Source organism: Zasmidium cellare (assembly GCF_010093935.1).
Source record: "Zasmidium cellare ATCC 36951 unplaced genomic scaffold M409scaffold_2, whole genome shotgun sequence".
NCBI classification, from domain to species: Eukaryota; Fungi; Ascomycota; class Dothideomycetes; order Mycosphaerellales; family Mycosphaerellaceae; genus Zasmidium; species Zasmidium cellare.
Genome location: NW_022986946.1, coordinates 1,586,940 through 1,602,721, shown reverse-complemented (window position 1 = coordinate 1,602,721; position 15,782 = coordinate 1,586,940). Strand labels below are relative to the sequence as shown.

Below are 15,782 nucleotides of genomic sequence, written 5' to 3'. Positions count from 1 at the left end.
AAGAAGGGCAATGCAAGAAAGTAATTCATCGAGAGTTGGACAGATGATTGTCCGACTAGAGAGCGAAGAATTGTCGTTTCATCTTCTCAGTTTCATCACAATCCCACCTTCCTGTATAGGACATCTTTCGATCCTCCGGAGGTAGTGTATAGCGGGGTCCTCCAAAAGCCGTTGCATTCGTTCGTACAGAGGCGCAGGGTGTGCGTCATGAGATGCAGCTCTGAGGCCTCTAAGACTTTGCACAAGCGAACACAACCCCAATCACAGGCACGGGGGACGAATGCCAATACCACCACGTAAAGCTTCCATGCCTGATCTACAATACAGAAGAAAGAAGAACGGTTAGACATAAAATGAAGCTTGCTTCTTCATCGCCACGTCCTTTCTTGTATTGAGGATTCGTTGTTCGTCTTCTACTAACAAAGCTACGTTACTCGATAAGATGAAGACTCGAAATCCACTCCTCGCCACAGCAACAGCCTTGCTGCAGGCCCTCGCCGCCAACGCACAATCCTCCTCCTCCTCGTCCCAACCCTCCTGCTCACCCACCCTGACGGCGAGCTATGCAACCCCCTCCGTAGCAGAGGGCTACATCGCGCGCCTCGTCGCCCAAAACCTCACCTCCCCCCGCGGGATCAAATTCGACAGCCAAGGCGCCCTCCTCGTCGTCGAAGAAGGCCGGGGGATCAGCGCGTTGAACTTGGTAGATTCCGGGAATGACTGTGTCAGTGTGAGTGGGAGGAAACTGGTCGTCGACGAGCCGACGCTTAATCATGGGATTGAGACGTCGGGGGATGGGAGTGTGGTTTATGGGAGTAGTGGGGAGACTTTGTAGGTTTGCGGAGCTTTGGGGGGTGGGAAGGGGCTTTTTGGTGGTGTTTGAGGGCTGACTCTTTTTGTGTTGTGGTGTAGGTGGAGTTGGGAGTACTCTCCTTCTGAGCAGGCGAATACTTCTGCTCCTACGGCTTTGGTGAGTCGAAGCTGAGGATGGAAGGTTCTCTCTCAATGTGAGACAGGCTATGCTATCAGCAGCATTGCTGGCTGTGTCGAGATGAGCCTCCTTTTCGAGAAGAATCTACCAAGTCTTTGGAGACATGCTGACCTCCGCCTCTTCTCTTTAGGTGACCGGAATGGCTGGGTCGGATCATACCTCTCGGACGCTGAAGTTGTCGATGTGGGTGCCGGGCATGATGCTTATCAATAGAGGCAGCAACGACAATATAGATCCCGTCGCTGCGAATATGGCGAGCGGTCATAGCCAGGTGAAAGCGTTCAATATCTCAAACGCCACAGAGCCGTATGAGTTTAACACGGATGGCGTGATGCTGGGCTGGGGATTGAGGAATGATGTGGGAATTGATGAGGAGCCGGTCACCGGGGGGATCTATACGGTCGAGAATAGTGCTGATGAAATTGAGAGATCTGTGAGTCGTAAAGGCTGCTGGGGTATGATCAGGCTGAGGCTGACTTCGTCGATTCCAGGGCCAGGACATCCATCAGAACAACCCCGCCGAGGAGCTCAACTTCCTGGGATATCTCAATGGCACGGAGTCGTCGAACCAAGGCCGGAATTTTGGATATCCTGAATGCTTTACGGCCTGGCAGCCTCAGGACATTCCGGACTTCGACGGTCAGGTGGGTGAACAGTTCGCCGTTCCCTTGAATAGCACCCAGAACGACACGACCTGCGACCTTGCGAACCGTCAGGCTCCCAGACTGGCCTTTCAGGCGCATACGGCTCCTCTGGATATCTTGTTCAACTCAGCCGGAACAGCCGCCTGGATCAGCTTCCACGGCAGCTGGAATCGAGACAGTCCCATCGGCTATGATCTCCGTGTCGTGGAATTCGAGAACGGAGAGCCAGTCGCGGCGAATACATCCCGAGATGCTGCAGTCCCTATCATGTCGAATCAAGACCTCAGCGCCTGCCCCGACGGCTGCTTCAGACCCGTCGGTCTCGCCTGGGATTCCAATGGCCGGCTCTTCATGTCCAGCGATTCAACGGGGGAGATCTACATGATTGTGCGAGCGGATGGCAATGCCACGAGCAGTGTGGGAAGCAATGCTACCGGGACGATTCCTGGTGTGACCGCGGGGAATTCTACCAGGACCGGGAGTGGTGCGGCGGCTTCGAGCTCGACTGCGGCTGCAGCGGGGGCTGTGGGTGTGAGTGCGTTGGCAGGGGTATGTGCCGTGTTTGCGTTTTTGTTGTAGGTGGGGAGACTGGAAGATGAGATATGATGATATGACTGGCCGAATGTGTGAGCCCTTGAAGGAGAAAATCCGTAGCAAAGGCGCTCTTGCGTCTCGAATGTGAAGCACATCGATTTTGTGTCCATTTCCAGGTCGACACTGATAGGATATGCAGCATGATGGTGGAAGAAAAGGAGAATGTAAAAGACCACCTCGGTGTTCCGCTCAAAGTGGAACGTCTATCCCCATTACTCCTAATTCATCCAAGCAGTTTGGAGTGCAATTAGCAGCGTAGTCGCTTGTGAGAGGTCGGAGAAATGGCAGTTCCATACATGCACTTGGACCGGAATAAACGGGGAGGGTAGAAGGTTCGACTGTCACATGCTTCCGAGTCTAAATTGGGTCCCGTCGCGGGCCGTCCAACGTGTTCTGCAGGGATTCATGGATGTCACGAGAGAAGCAGGGTTCCGCTCGGCACCACCATCCCAAGTCTCTGTTTGACGGCGTCGCCCATCTACCTCCTACGCCTTCACCCCTCTCATCTCGAAACAGAACCACTCATCTGAACACGACCCGGCCAAACAAAAAGCTATCGCCAGCTTCGATCTATTTGCGAAAGACAATCAATCCACTTAGCTTCGCCGCCTGAATCAAAGACAACCCGACTCCATCGAATCCAGGCCGCATTCCCTCTGGCCACGCCAGATAATGCCAACGATCACAGCATGAGACGTCAAGCTCCGCCCGAATGCAACCGCTCAATCCATACATACGCGCCTTCTTTCGAAGCGCGCTGCCCGCGCAATGTCAGCCCATAAGCCACCACGTCCTGCTCGTCCCCACCACCGAAGTACTCCTCCGATCCAAAGACCGCGAGACGAATACCTCCTACGCCGATCTAGCAGGCACTGAAGAGTTTCTGGCGAGCCATGTCTTGCGAGTGCCAGGTGGAGGGCCGCCGCTGTCGGGGAGTGGGAAAGATGCTGGGAATGTTCGCGAGAATAAGAGCAAGGCGAAGCAGTATTCGACCATCAATGGGAAGACGGTGGTTGTGAAGGATAGTTTCGTGTACAGCAACAAGGGTTTCAAGACTTTGAATCAGGCGCAGCTGTTGAACGATACGATTTACTACCCGGATGCGCCAGATGGTCAGCAATGGCTGGTGTACTACATCTCGCGGCCGCTGATAGGCATACATCAGCCGACGTCAATTGTCTCTGCGATCATCAGTGACGAGCCGAGTAAAGAGCGTAGGAAGGCTTTGACGGAAGCGTCTGCGGAGGCTACATCGAGTACATCGGCAGGGCCTCCGACGCCTAAGAAGAAGGAAGTCAAGACGTTTGGGGATCTTCTGACTCAGTTTCCGATGATATCGCGACAGATGCAGACTGGGCTGGAGAAGATCATTCGTGAGTTCGTGGCAGTGAACGACAAGCCTCTACCCAAGCCCAAGTCGAGAAGATCTTCCGTTAGTTCACAACGTTCTGCGCCGTCCATCAGCGATTCAGTATCCTCGATCAAATCTTCGCTATCGGGGAGCAGCACCGTCCATCCAACATCCATCGAACTAGAGACTGAAGAACAGACTTTGCGGACTTCACTGGAGACGGCTATCATCAACGCAATCGATCTGTTTCAGAATGTCGACAAACAGCAGCTTTCGCTCTTGGGTGCGAATACCGAGCTTACGGGACCGGTAGTTGAACGCTTGATTGAACGCTATGTGACTGAACAAGTTCACGACCAGACTTTGTTCCCTCGACTTTGCGCGATCCGACGACCCGACGATTCGGACTTGGAGTCGAAGATCCGAAAGATGGCTGATGTTGACATTGCACAGGTGGGCGTTCCTATCGAGGATGGCATGAAAGGGAAGCGAGCATTGGCTGCCAGGCTCAATAAAGGCGTGGAAGCGTTCAAGAAGATGGGCGTGGCGAGCAGTCCGGAGGAAATGCTGGATATACTTCTCAATACGCAGAAAGTCGTCACCGAGACCGAAACAACGGGACAGACGGGCGAACTGGATGGCGACGAGACGAACGCCGAGCTTTCGACGCCTCTCACGGTCAACGCTGACATTCTGGTTGCAATGTTGCTTATTGTTGTGATTCGAAGCGGCGTGAGACACCTGAATACCCGACTGCTGTATATGAGGTACTTCATCTTCATTGACGAGGTCGACAGTGGCGAACAGGGCTACGCTTTGGCAACTCTCGAAGCAGTGTTGGCGCACTTGTCGGGCAGTTCGACCACTCTCCGGAAGGCTAGCAAGAGGAACAGACTGCTGTGGCAAGCGGTCAGGACAGGAGATATGCAAGCGTTGGAGGCCATTCTGCAGCCTCAAGTCCTGCCTGATGATGACAACACCGCTGCATCTCCTCTCGAACTGGAAGAACCAGAATCGTCAGAAGAGGGCGATACCTCGGCGGATCTCACACACGACGAGGAAGAGCATGCTCAGCCATCCCGCCACGACGGAGCAAGCTCGTCACAAGACTTTGCGGCTCTTAATGGCTCGCTCCATCATGTCTTCCCTTTCCAACGACCACCCACACCGCCGCCCGAACAGATCCAGGCCAAGATGAAGAAGCGAGTGTCACTGGCCTCTCTGCCTCGAAGTCAATCAGCCTCCTCGGCGTACTCCTCGAGGTCACATTCGCGCAACAAGAGCATCGATTCGGAAATGAGCACGGGCTTGGGGAACGATTTGTCTGTTGATAAACTTGCCCAAACGCAAGACGCTGACGGCAATTCCGTTCTGATGATGGCGATCGACTCGGGCAAGAAGGATGCATTGACGTTTCTTCTTAGTATGCCTGCGCATTTCCGAGCTTCCTTCATCCTCGAAGACATCAACAACGACGGAACCACACTACTCAGCGCCGCTGCTCAGTCTGGAAACCGGCTCATCACGGACGAACTGATCGAATACTTAGAGAACAACGCATCTCCCGATGAGCTGGAGCACTATTTCCGAGTGCAAGACAGCAAAGGCCGGTGTTTCGCGCACTACCTCTTCCACCAGCCGCATCTCATACAGAGATTTGGCAAGAAGCTGCCCTGGCGACTAAAGGATAAGAATGGACAGACGCCGCTGTTTGCTTTGTGTCGATCCTACGATCATGAGCAGTACCATGCCATGGTCGAAGAAGGTCTAGCACTGGCCACTGAGACGCAAGGAGATGGAGAACCTTTGCATCTCGATGACCATGTCGATGCCAAGGGCAATACGCTGTTGCATGTCATCAATGATATGCAACTGACGCTGAAGATGCTGAGGCATTGTGATTCGGACGTCAATGCTGCTAATGATAAGCGATTTACTCCGCTTATGGTTGGTAGCAAGTATGGCCGCATCGATCTTGTGAGGGCATTGTTTGGCGATCCGCGTGTCGATATGACGCTGAAAGACTTGAGAGGTCTGACTGCTGTTGAACTGGCCAAAGACGATGATGTTCGCAATCGGATTGATGATCTGGTGCTGCTTTCTACGGCCCCTGGCAAGGATGGTCGTATTACCACGATCGTGCGATCGTTCTTTGTGGAAGATGCCACTGTACGACTGGTGCTCAAATCTGGTGCTCCGAACGCAAATGGGACTGTCACTGTGACGACTTGCAGACGAACGGTCGCAGACTTCGAGAATCTATCACAGTGGCTGGCAATTGAATGTCCAGCGAGCTGGCTACCCAGGCATTTCGATTTACCCTCCCCATTCCTGGTACCCTCGAAACCTTCAAGAGCGATTTTGCGGGACATTCAGCTGAGGCTGGACAACTTCTTTCACAACCTCCTCTCCCACGGCACGTTCTTCATGCACGAGCTCGTGTGGGAGTTCTTCCTCGTCCCAGAGCTCGACGCTGAGATGCTGACGGAACGCAGCAAGCGCAAAGCAGAAGCCAGAATCGAGAATGTGAGAGACGACTACGAGCCCGTGACAGACACACAAGAGGTCGAGAACTTCGTGGCATTCGCTAGGGAACAAGTCCGCGGCGTGACGCAGGCTGTCAAGAAGACCATTCGATCGACGAATAAACACCGGATGCTGTACAACGACTATGCGGAGGCGCAGACGATGTCGTCGAGTGCCATGTCATCGTTGCTGTTCCTGCCGCAGGATTACCTCACCGCGTATGATCGCTTCACCAAGACGCTCACACCGACGGAGGCATTTCCACTCGCTGGGTTATACTACAACCTGCACTCGATGTATTCGACCAGCACAGCTGTCCAGGTAGCCACCGACCGACCCGCATATCTCATTGGCAGCATGGCGCAAGCTCAGCGCTCAATCGACAAGAGCAAGAACTCTATCTCGCGCTCGAACCGCTGGACACCCAACATTGGCTTCTTCGAGGATGCGAAGAAGGCAGTTGCGCTGGATGCATGGGACAAAGCGGCGAAAGCCCGTCGGGAGCTGGAGACGCTAGGGTGTGAGTTGAGGTATACACAACAAACGATCGCTGGGGAGCTGGCGACGTGGCAGGACGAGCATGTCAAGAGCGGAAGGGCGATGCTGCGTAGACTGGCGAAGGAATCGATTGTGAAGGAGAGGGCGAAGCTGGAAGGGATGCGTAGGGCGTTGAGACAGGTCAAGACGCATCGATCGTGAAAGAAAGAGTGAGAACATTTCATGACAGAACTATCAAACTAATAAAGGAACGAAAAAGAAAGCTTTATCCGCCCAAGACTCAAGAAATACACCTTCCTCAACCCCCAAAACCAGTCGCGAAGCTGGCGGGTAAGTATTGGAAGAAACAGATGCATCCGTCGTCTCGCAGCGTGCTCAACCCTTTCCGTGCTGGTCAAAAATCAAAGGAGAAGAGTCTCAATCTAAGCTCCCGAATGACCATCTCAAGAATCGCAGCCACGGAAATGCAAAAAGGCTTGGACTCGAATTGATTCATGTCGTGAAGCTGGTAGCACATTTCGCTGTTGGAAACCCCGGAGCGCGGCGATCTCGGGCCAAGGCGGTGCTGTTGGATTGGATTGGGGATCAGGGACAGGACGAGAGTCCATGGTCGGAAGGGGGATCTTTTTCGCAATGGACTGCTGGGTTTTTTGGTTTGGTTTTTGCCCCCCCCTGTTGTGCTCACTTGAGTCTGGCCGGAATTTGGCGCCTTATCCAACTCCCATCCCCGACACGATGGGGCCGACCATGTCGCTGTTTGATCTTGGAAGAGCTGCGTGAGATGAGTTCAGTTGAGGGTCTTTTCGTGTAGGTAGGAGAGAAGATCAAACTTACCCGACTGCTTCTGGTATGTTCATCTAACGCTCTCGGAATCGACTGGAAGGATCATGATGGTGTGGAAGGATCATGTTATTCGAGGAGAGAAAGATTATATACTTCTCGGTATCGGCGTTTCCTAGGGTCGATTCCTGTTTGGGAAGAGCTGGAGGAGTCATTGTGTGAATGGGGGATGAGTCACTATGAGTTGTGTGGTTGGGTGAAGAAGAAAGTAGGAGAGAAAGAGCGCTATTGGATTTCTCTGGTTTTCACGGCGATGGACACTTGACGATTTCTATCTTATGATTGCAGGAATGTAGTCATCCAATGGCTCATTTGCATCGACTCATATAAGCATTAAATCTATTCGATGCATAACAACCTCCCTCCGGATGTATTCCGCGAAGGACTACCCAGTGCGCTAAACACAAATTGCACATGTCAAAACCGAGTATGCAAGGTACAAGTCATTCACTTCACATCAATGCGCTAGCGGCCCCCGACCGCAAAATGACGTAGCTCGAGCTTGTTGATCCTTTCGGCAAACACGAGGCAAGCTGCTGGCTGCTTGGGGGCGGTGTGTGCATTTCGTTCAGTTTGAGCCGCACGACTGCAGGAACCGAAACCAAGATACAAGCAACATACATATGCGGAGGACAGGTGTTTGCATGTCTCCAAACCTCTGAGCCAACACCTACCTCCTCCACCTCACTACAAACTCTCAAACAGCCAGCCATGGACGTAAGCCACACCTCCCATCCTCCCTCCAACACCACAGCACACCCCAAAACTAACCCATCCTCAAGGCCCTAACCCTCTACACCCTCAGCACATCCGGCTACCTAACCCTCCAGTCGACGCCCCTCCTCCTAACCCCCCGCCTGATAACCTCCCTCCTCACAACCACCACCACCTCGACCCCACAATGCACAACCGACCTCGAAACCTACCTCTCCCGCACCCTCGCCCTCACCCTCCTAACCCTCGCGGCCCTAAACCTCATCTTGACGGGCGTTTTACCCTCCACAACCTCCCTTTCGACGAAAGACGACGAGAACGGAGTCGGGACTGGCTTGAAGAATCCTTATGCGTATCCGACAGTCACCATCACGACCACATACCACGCCCTCAGCGCGTTTTATCTCTACACCAACATCGCGAGTCCACGGGGTGGGTTGACGTTCGGGTTTGGGGCCGGGTTGACGCTCTCCGCCGGGTTGTTCTGTCTCGGGTTGTGGGTGTTGTTGTTTGGCGGGGAGAAAGGCAGGGTGAGCAAGACGACGGGGGCGGATAAGAGGACGGGAAATTTTCCTTTTGAGAATAAGGAGTCGAGTCGGGAGAAGAAGAAGGAGAGTAGTGGGAAGAGGAAGAGTGTTAGTTCGAAGTTGAGGTAGAGATAGAGGTTGGGATGTATGGATTCATGGATATGTGTGTGTATGGTGGTATACTGTCTGCTACCTACCCTTCCATCTTCCATCTGCTTGTCTCGTTTCGTGAGGTCCTGAGGTATTCCAAGAACTAATAAGGGATCTAACACTGCGCACACTTCGACGGGAGTGCACTCGTATCCTGCTGATGCTCCTAGTCACCACCACCCTTCAATCCCATCAACGCACCGACTGCGTCTTGCTCAGCCGCCTGCTGCTCCTGCGCGGCTTTGGCGGGAGTGTTCTGCATTGATCGCAGCCTCTCCCTTTCTTCATACTCCGCCATTCTAGTAGCAAGATAATTGTCGTAAGGGTCTGCGTCGCCATCGAAGCCTCCACCGCCAGAAACGCCAGTCGGAGGTGGCGAAGGTGAATTCCTCCCGCGAGGACGATCGGGCGTGTCCACATCCATCTCATCCCCTCCAAGTTTCTCCCGCCGCCATGCAGGCTCCCCGCCCGTCCACTCCAGCTTCTTCGCAGGCTCGACATCCCTCCGCATCGCCTCTTTCACCCGCCCATCAACATTTCGGAGTACTTGATCTTTCTCCGCCTGCGCCAGATCCGCCTCCAACAACCCCTCCAGCAAAACCTCCTTCAAAGTCCACTCCTCCCTCCTCTGCGCCTCCATCCGCTCAATCTCCTGCTTCAGCACTTCGCCTTCTTGTTGGGCCCAGTGTTCTTGTCGCCGGAGCAGTCTCATCAATTGGTCGGCGGTGATGCTGCTCTCCCACGCGGTGAATTGGATGTCTGGCGGATAGTGGATCATGAAACCTGGCTGGCCCGTGATGGGGTGGTGGGCGGGGATGTATGTGATGTTGTCCTTTGCGGGGGATGGATCGATTTCGTTGCCGTCCTCGTCATGGGTTGGGCCCATGTCTTGCGGAGTTGATGGTGTTTTGGCAGCGCCACTGCCATTCGTGAGCTTGATCTTGAGACTCTTCTTCCCTGATGGTGTCGGCTCATTGACGGAGCCTGGGCCTCCTTTCGCTGGCTCGGGCTCATGCACCGTTCGCATATGCTTAGCCAGGGCGTCAGATCTGGTGAATGCCTTGTCGCATTCTATTCACATATTAGTACAACTCCCTGCCGTCTCAGATCACACAATCTCACCCGGCAGCGCACAATAATACGGCTTCTCCTTCGTATGACTCCTCATATGCGCCTTCAACGCATACCCGCTAGGATGACTGCTCGACTTCTTCTGACACTCCCCCCATTCACAGAGATACTTGCTCTTCTTAGGGCCCCCCGTCGCGCAATGCGTCGTCTGCACATGCTTCACTAACTCATCGTTGTTGATTGCAGATCCAAAGTCACAGTCCCTCCACAGACACAGCGTCTGCGCCTGTTCTCGCAGCGAGTATTCATCGTCATTGGGCGAGCCTGGCGCGCTGCTGAAGCCGTCCGAGGACAGACTGATGTTGTCGTCTTCGGGCTCCGGCTGCGACGATGGCGCACGATCGAGGCTGGTGAGAGTGTTTGGCCCGGTCTTGCGTCGTTTCGAGGGCGGCGCGAGGGTCTCTGTTTCGGTGTAGGTGATATCCACGCTGGGTCGCGAGGACGGGACCGCGGTGCTGAGCTGGTCCTCGTTGTCGGATTCCACACTAGGGGGGTCTGACAAGTCGGAAGAGCCTGGCGAGTCGGCCATATTGATGTTGCTGTTCGTGCGGAAGCTGTGAGGAGGGATTGATGCGAAGAGGAGGCGAGGAGAGTGGACGTGCTGCTCCTGGCTCTCGCTGGCGCGTCTCGGAATCGGAACCTGCCGCCGCAGCTTCGAAAGATGGAGCTGTGGGAGGTGGATCTCTCGAATTTCACATGAAGACAATGGCTCACATTTTCTCATCACAGGTAACGCTTTTAGATGATACTCTAATGCCTCTTCTACTTTCAAGACACACAATTCCCGCCGCACGGGCTTCCCTATCTCCAATTCGGCCCATTTGCGAACTCGATTTTGTGCAACGCAGTGGCGTTGATTCCATATACTCCGATGCTATCGCAGCTCGTCCATCGTCTCTCGTTCGCATATCATCTAGTAGACCTTCTTCTTCTCGTCGAAGCTGACCTGTCCTGGTCCCATGTTCACCAATAGTAGCAGACCGCCAACAATCGACAGGATTTGGAAGAAGTCGTACTTGGCGAAGTCCTTGTGTGGGTGGTGTGGGTGCAGCTATAGTTCAATTAGCACTGATTCTCCTCTCGCATGCATATAGATTATATCTTACCGTCCAGAAGTTGTTGACAAGAATGTTGAAAATGCTCAGAATCATGACAAGCACGATGGCACTCCACTTCGCCTTGAATCCAACCGCAACCATGACACAAGCCACAGCGCCGACCAGAATCACAAGCACCCGCCAGAAGCTCCACTCGCCAGCGAAGACGAAGCCAACGAACAAGAAGATGAGAAGGACACGGCCAGCAAGTTGGAAGTACATCTTGCGGTCCTTCTCGTCGAGCTGTGGGAGACCTGCTGGGGCGAACTTCTTGCGCACCCAGCTGTCAGACAGAACCATGATCAGGCCGCCCATAACGGAGAGATTTCGCAGGAAGAAGTTGAGGTCGAAAATGAGGCCGTAGCCCAGCGCTTGCGTGATGACCACGCTGATCAAGCCACCGACTGCCCATTCGCTATGCTTGCGGGCAATGACGAGGATGCTGCTAGCGGTCATTGCGACGACGTTGACGATCAGGAAGAGATGGTTGAGTCCCCAGGGCACTGCAGCACACGTTAGCCTCCAAATGTCCCTCCCGGCGCATCTCATGACCCAAAAACTCACTGTATCTGTACTGGTATAGATATTCCAACTGATCGCCCCACTGCGTGAGGATTCGCAGAGCATCTTCCAAAAATGTGACCACGATCAAGAACCTCCCAATCGCGGGGAGGTACGGCTTGATGGGGTCGGAGTAGGTGTCTAGGAGGTCCTCGAGCTTGCTCGTCTGCTCGCGGATGGCGTCGAGGGGTGATGGGTCGTTGGTGGCAGACGAGCTGGGCTGACCGCCAAAGGACGAGGACATGTTCTGGTTACCGAGGTGGTAGCCCGCGGTGCCTCTGATTTGCGCCATGGTGGGTGGACAGAGGTGAGAGTCGTTCGGTGAGGCTGGAAGAGCGCGGAGAGAACTGTGCTGTCACACGCTCGTGGCAGTTGTCGTACTGGCAATCTCGTGATATTCGGTGCGTGGTCGAGGCGATTCTTTCTTCCCGATGCGTAAGAGTCTCGTCCGGGGCGAGGGCTTATTGAATAATGAGCGACGTAGCAGCGGCCAGCACTAAAAGATGACGCTGTGCATGCGGGCGCTGAGAGAGGGAAGTCCGCTTAGTCGGTCGAAGGAATACAAGCAGCGGCGACAAGTGTCTTCTGGTGGGAGGAGGACGAGTATGGATGTGGGATTAAAGTAGAGGCGTCCGGCGGGTGGGGCCAAGGGTCAGAGTGTAAAGCTGGCTTCTCGATGCTTTGCTAGGGGAAATAGCGCGATTCAGACCGCACGATGCGCGGCACGTTCAATAATGCTGCTGAAAGAAGGGGACGCTGACTCCTTTGTTGTCCCTCATATGCCCGCCCTCTATTAGTAGCTTATTAGACCCGCGGATGGATATTGGGTCTTTGGTTCAGGAGGTTCGGCAGCGGCGAATTCGGGAATGCAACACAGGAATAGAAGCGATCTGACCTCACTTCTTGCTGGCATCGTGCTACCCTTGCGCGAGCGACTACTGCAGTCTAGTCAGGAAATGGAACGATCACGAGGCCACTGAGCGGTGCACTTCTTTTTGGTGGGTCCCTATTGAGAAGCTACACTGCTACAACTCATTGTCAAAGATCGATGGAGATCTCGACCCGTCCTGCTTTCTTTCTTGGTTGAACCAGATGATGTGTGATATGATGATACAACAATTCCCTTGTCCACAACGCTCCAAAACGATTTCCATCCGTCCTGTGCCCAAATTCGCTCCTTGCGCCTGCGTAACACCTTCGCCGTTGGTTACTGGTCACGCTGGTCGTCGGTATGGTAATGGTCGCAAGCATGTGAAGAGCACAAGGTAGCAAGAACGCAACTCCCGCCACCCAGTCGCCTTTTTCCATGATGCCCCTCGAAAATGCCAATACAGGCGAAATATGCCCCTGTGGGGTAAAAACGTCGTAACTGAAATTGGCCTGTGACGCCAAAAGAATCGAAATGCATGTCATATGCCGTGATGCTATGCTGTCCAAGCGGATGCACCGTTTTGCTCGAACTCGTCAGTGAGGGCCGAGTAGCCGTTGGGTTTGGCTGAGGCAGCCTTTCCGTTGTTGGCAGGAGCAGAAGCAACTGGCGTGATGTTGCCGTTCTCGCTGTTCGAGTTCTTCTTCTTCAGCTTCTTGCTGCTTTTCACCTCATTCCAGCCAGAGTCACGTTCGCTCTCCTCGATGGCTTTGGCGAGGTCGCCCTCGGTGAAATCAGCCAGCTGTCCAGGGGCAGAATCAGTCATGGAAGTAGCAGCGGTGCTGTCGCCCTTGTCAGAGCTGCTGTTAGACTCGGTGTCCAGGGTGTCCAGCAGCTGGATGTTGGAGCCAGTGTTCGAGACAGCTGGCAGGTGTGCATCGCGTGCAGCGTTCTTCTCGGACCATGGGTTGTGAACTGGGGCCGCAGGGATCGAGATGCCATTCTTGGCAGGCTCACCGCGCGACTCACGAGCAAGACGCATCTGCTGCTCCTTCTTGGCCTTCTGTTCGGCTTCTTGCTCCTGTCTTTCCAGCTTCTGTCGCTCTGCCTTTTGCCTGTTCTGACGAGCCTTCTTCGACTCAACAACCTCTTGCTTGGGCTCTTTCTTCGTCTTCTCCTTCACAGGCCTCTCAGGCGCGGTGATTCGAAGGGAGGATGGACCAGCAGCAACTGGCTCAAGCATGTCATCAATGCCGCCGGCTTGTGGTGCACTTGACAGCACGGGCGACCAGTCATCCTCCACATCACCAGCCTGTGATGAGCCCGATGACAGGACTGGAGTCTGTGCTGGGCTGTTCTTTGGCTTGACCGTCTTGACCCTTGCTTCCTTGTCGTTGGAAGACTTGACTTGGATGCCCTCTCTGGCCTTCAGCATTGATGCGGCGAATTGACGCGTGCTCGCATCAATCTCGTCATCATCGTCCTTCTGCACAGCTGGTGTCTGGACGGTCGGCTGTGCGGTTGCTTTCCGCTTCTTGTTGCCAGTCTCGGTCACTTCTTTGCGACTGTCGTCAGACTGTGGTGTACTTTTGGTGGGAGGCGCCGTCTTCTGTTGATCTGGCTTCCTCGCCGGCTTCTTGCTCTCTTTTCTAAGCTCCTTAGCTGGAGCACTGTGAATGTTGGTATTCTTGGTGTTCTTTGGAATATAATAGTATGCCAATCCACCTGCGACCACGCCAAAGGCGGCCCAGTTGTATAGAGCGGTCCAACCGTCCATGGCGCGCGGTCGCGTGAGAGTATACACTAGTAGAACTGGAGCGGTTGTCAGTGTACGGTCGGCGACAGGTTGAGTGCGGTAGTGACGAGCAGTACTTACATTCGCGCGCTGTGGCAAGGTAAGAATGGATGTATTGACGAGCGCGTAGAAAGGAGGCAAGTGGTGAGATGCTGTGTATACCACTGGCGGTTCAGCCGAGAGCGCCAACTGTCTCGGCACGCGGTGGCTGCGGGCGGTGGTGAAGCAAGGGAGTGTCGTGGCGTCTATTGAGCGACGACGGGCTTTGTCGGCGGAAAGAGCATTTGCCGCGGGGGCAGGCGTGAGAAGTGGTGCTGCAGTGGCGACGTGAAGGAGCGTGGGCGGCGCAGGGTGAGGTGGTGGGGGGCGGTGGTGGTGTCGAGTGGGTGTCGTCGAGTGCCAAGGGGAGTGCGGGTTGAGATGCGTGAACGAGCGAACGTGCGCGTTGGCGGATCAGACGCCAGGCCAGGCCAGGCCAGGGGCGAGCAGCAGCAGGCTAAAACGCTCGGAGATTCTCTCGCTGCTGGTGGTTGCTGGGGGTGCCGGTGATCGTTGTCGTCGATAATTTAATATCAAACAGTGCGGGCGGTTGCGTGCAGCGGCGACGGTGTGGTGTAGACGACAGGATGGTGATGTGGCCGCGTGTGCAATAAAAGAGCGCCCAGCGCCCACCACGCTTCCACGTCGACCACCCAAATGGAATTTCCTCCAATATCCACCGCCCTCACTCTGACACCTCCACACGCCCGGCCCGTCCGTCATCAATCCCACCCGCTATCGAAAGCTACCACGACATGCCACTGCAGATGACTGCTGCTGCACGTGAAGACGACCTCCGCGGACCTCTCACACCCCATACATATGCTGCCCGTCAGCACAGCATTTTGCGAGAGCACCACCGATCTGGACCTGCAGCTGCTGCACCAGAGCACCACCGACAAGGTGTCATGCACCACAGGCCAGATGTCCTGATTGGACCTGCGCCGGGCTCATCTTGCTGCTCCTGGAATCACCCCGCAACTGTTCGGCTTCACGGCATTCTTCATCGCCTGCAAGCCATGGCTCTTTTGGCGCCCGCCTGTGTGCTCTAACTGCTGTTGAGAGTTGCTGCAAGACGTGTCTCCACTTGGTGCCATCGCCGTTCGCCGGTTTGTGGTGCGTATAATAAGAACCACGCCCCTGTAGCATTTGCTATACGATGCTGCGACACGAGGTTGGCTCGTTCCTGTTCCTTGTGTTGCCCTGGTGGACACGAAGCTAGCTGTGCCGCTAGCGCCCTTCTTCGTATTCTACGGCTCTTCTCTTGCAGCAACTGCGGGAATCCTCATTTTTATATTCGTTGCTGACTTCCTTTTCGTACACGAGAGTCTTTCAATTTCCTTTCAGAAAGTACAGTTGATTGTGTAGATGGTCCTGGAAAGTACTGGCCATGTCCAAGCATACCAGCAAAATTCCACAGGAAGCGCTCTTGCAGCGGGGCATCGGCTGGACACAA

The 15,782-nt window shown here is 54.5% G+C and overlaps 6 protein-coding genes across 6 annotated transcripts; 3 read left to right on the top strand and 3 right to left on the bottom strand.

The window, feature by feature from the left end:
• Positions 1 to 442: 442 nt before the first annotated feature.
• M409DRAFT_62814 (uncharacterized protein) lies at positions 443 to 2,234 on the top strand (the record flags this gene model as incomplete). The annotated part of the gene is made up of 5 exons (XM_033815321.1): positions 443 to 831; positions 913 to 970; positions 1,122 to 1,424; positions 1,483 to 2,119; positions 2,215 to 2,234. The coding sequence occupies 5 exons, from the start codon at positions 443 to 445 to the stop codon at positions 2,232 to 2,234; spliced, it is 1,407 nt and encodes a 468-aa protein (XP_033674141.1).
• Positions 2,235 to 2,941: 707 nt separating this feature from the next.
• On the top strand, positions 2,942 to 6,805 carry M409DRAFT_49723 (uncharacterized protein; the record flags this gene model as incomplete). The annotated part of the gene is made up of 1 exon (XM_033811325.1): positions 2,942 to 6,805. One exon carries the CDS (start codon positions 2,942 to 2,944, stop codon positions 6,803 to 6,805), a length of 3,864 nt encoding a protein of 1,287 aa, XP_033674140.1.
• Positions 6,806 to 8,155: 1,350 nt separating this feature from the next.
• M409DRAFT_17194 (uncharacterized protein) lies at positions 8,156 to 8,814 on the top strand (the record flags this gene model as incomplete). Its single annotated transcript, XM_033803950.1, has 2 exons — positions 8,156 to 8,161; positions 8,227 to 8,814. 2 exons carry the CDS (start codon positions 8,156 to 8,158, stop codon positions 8,812 to 8,814), a joined length of 594 nt encoding a protein of 197 aa, XP_033674139.1.
• Positions 8,815 to 9,001: 187 nt separating this feature from the next.
• M409DRAFT_17193 (uncharacterized protein) lies at positions 9,002 to 10,495 on the bottom strand (the record flags this gene model as incomplete). Its single annotated transcript, XM_033803949.1, has 2 exons — positions 9,002 to 9,906; positions 9,958 to 10,495. 2 exons carry the CDS (start codon positions 10,493 to 10,495, stop codon positions 9,002 to 9,004), a joined length of 1,443 nt encoding a protein of 480 aa, XP_033674138.1.
• A 384-nt stretch (positions 10,496 to 10,879) lies between these two features.
• M409DRAFT_17192 (uncharacterized protein) lies at positions 10,880 to 11,916 on the bottom strand (the record flags this gene model as incomplete). Its single annotated transcript, XM_033803948.1, has 3 exons — positions 10,880 to 11,017; positions 11,073 to 11,566; positions 11,628 to 11,916. The coding sequence occupies 3 exons, from the start codon at positions 11,914 to 11,916 to the stop codon at positions 10,880 to 10,882; spliced, it is 921 nt and encodes a 306-aa protein (XP_033674137.1).
• A 1,132-nt stretch (positions 11,917 to 13,048) lies between these two features.
• On the bottom strand, positions 13,049 to 14,269 carry M409DRAFT_49720 (uncharacterized protein; the record flags this gene model as incomplete). Its single annotated transcript, XM_033811324.1, has 1 exon — positions 13,049 to 14,269. The coding sequence occupies one exon, from the start codon at positions 14,267 to 14,269 to the stop codon at positions 13,049 to 13,051; it is 1,221 nt and encodes a 406-aa protein (XP_033674136.1).
• Between the last annotated feature and the right edge of the window lie 1,513 nt (positions 14,270 to 15,782).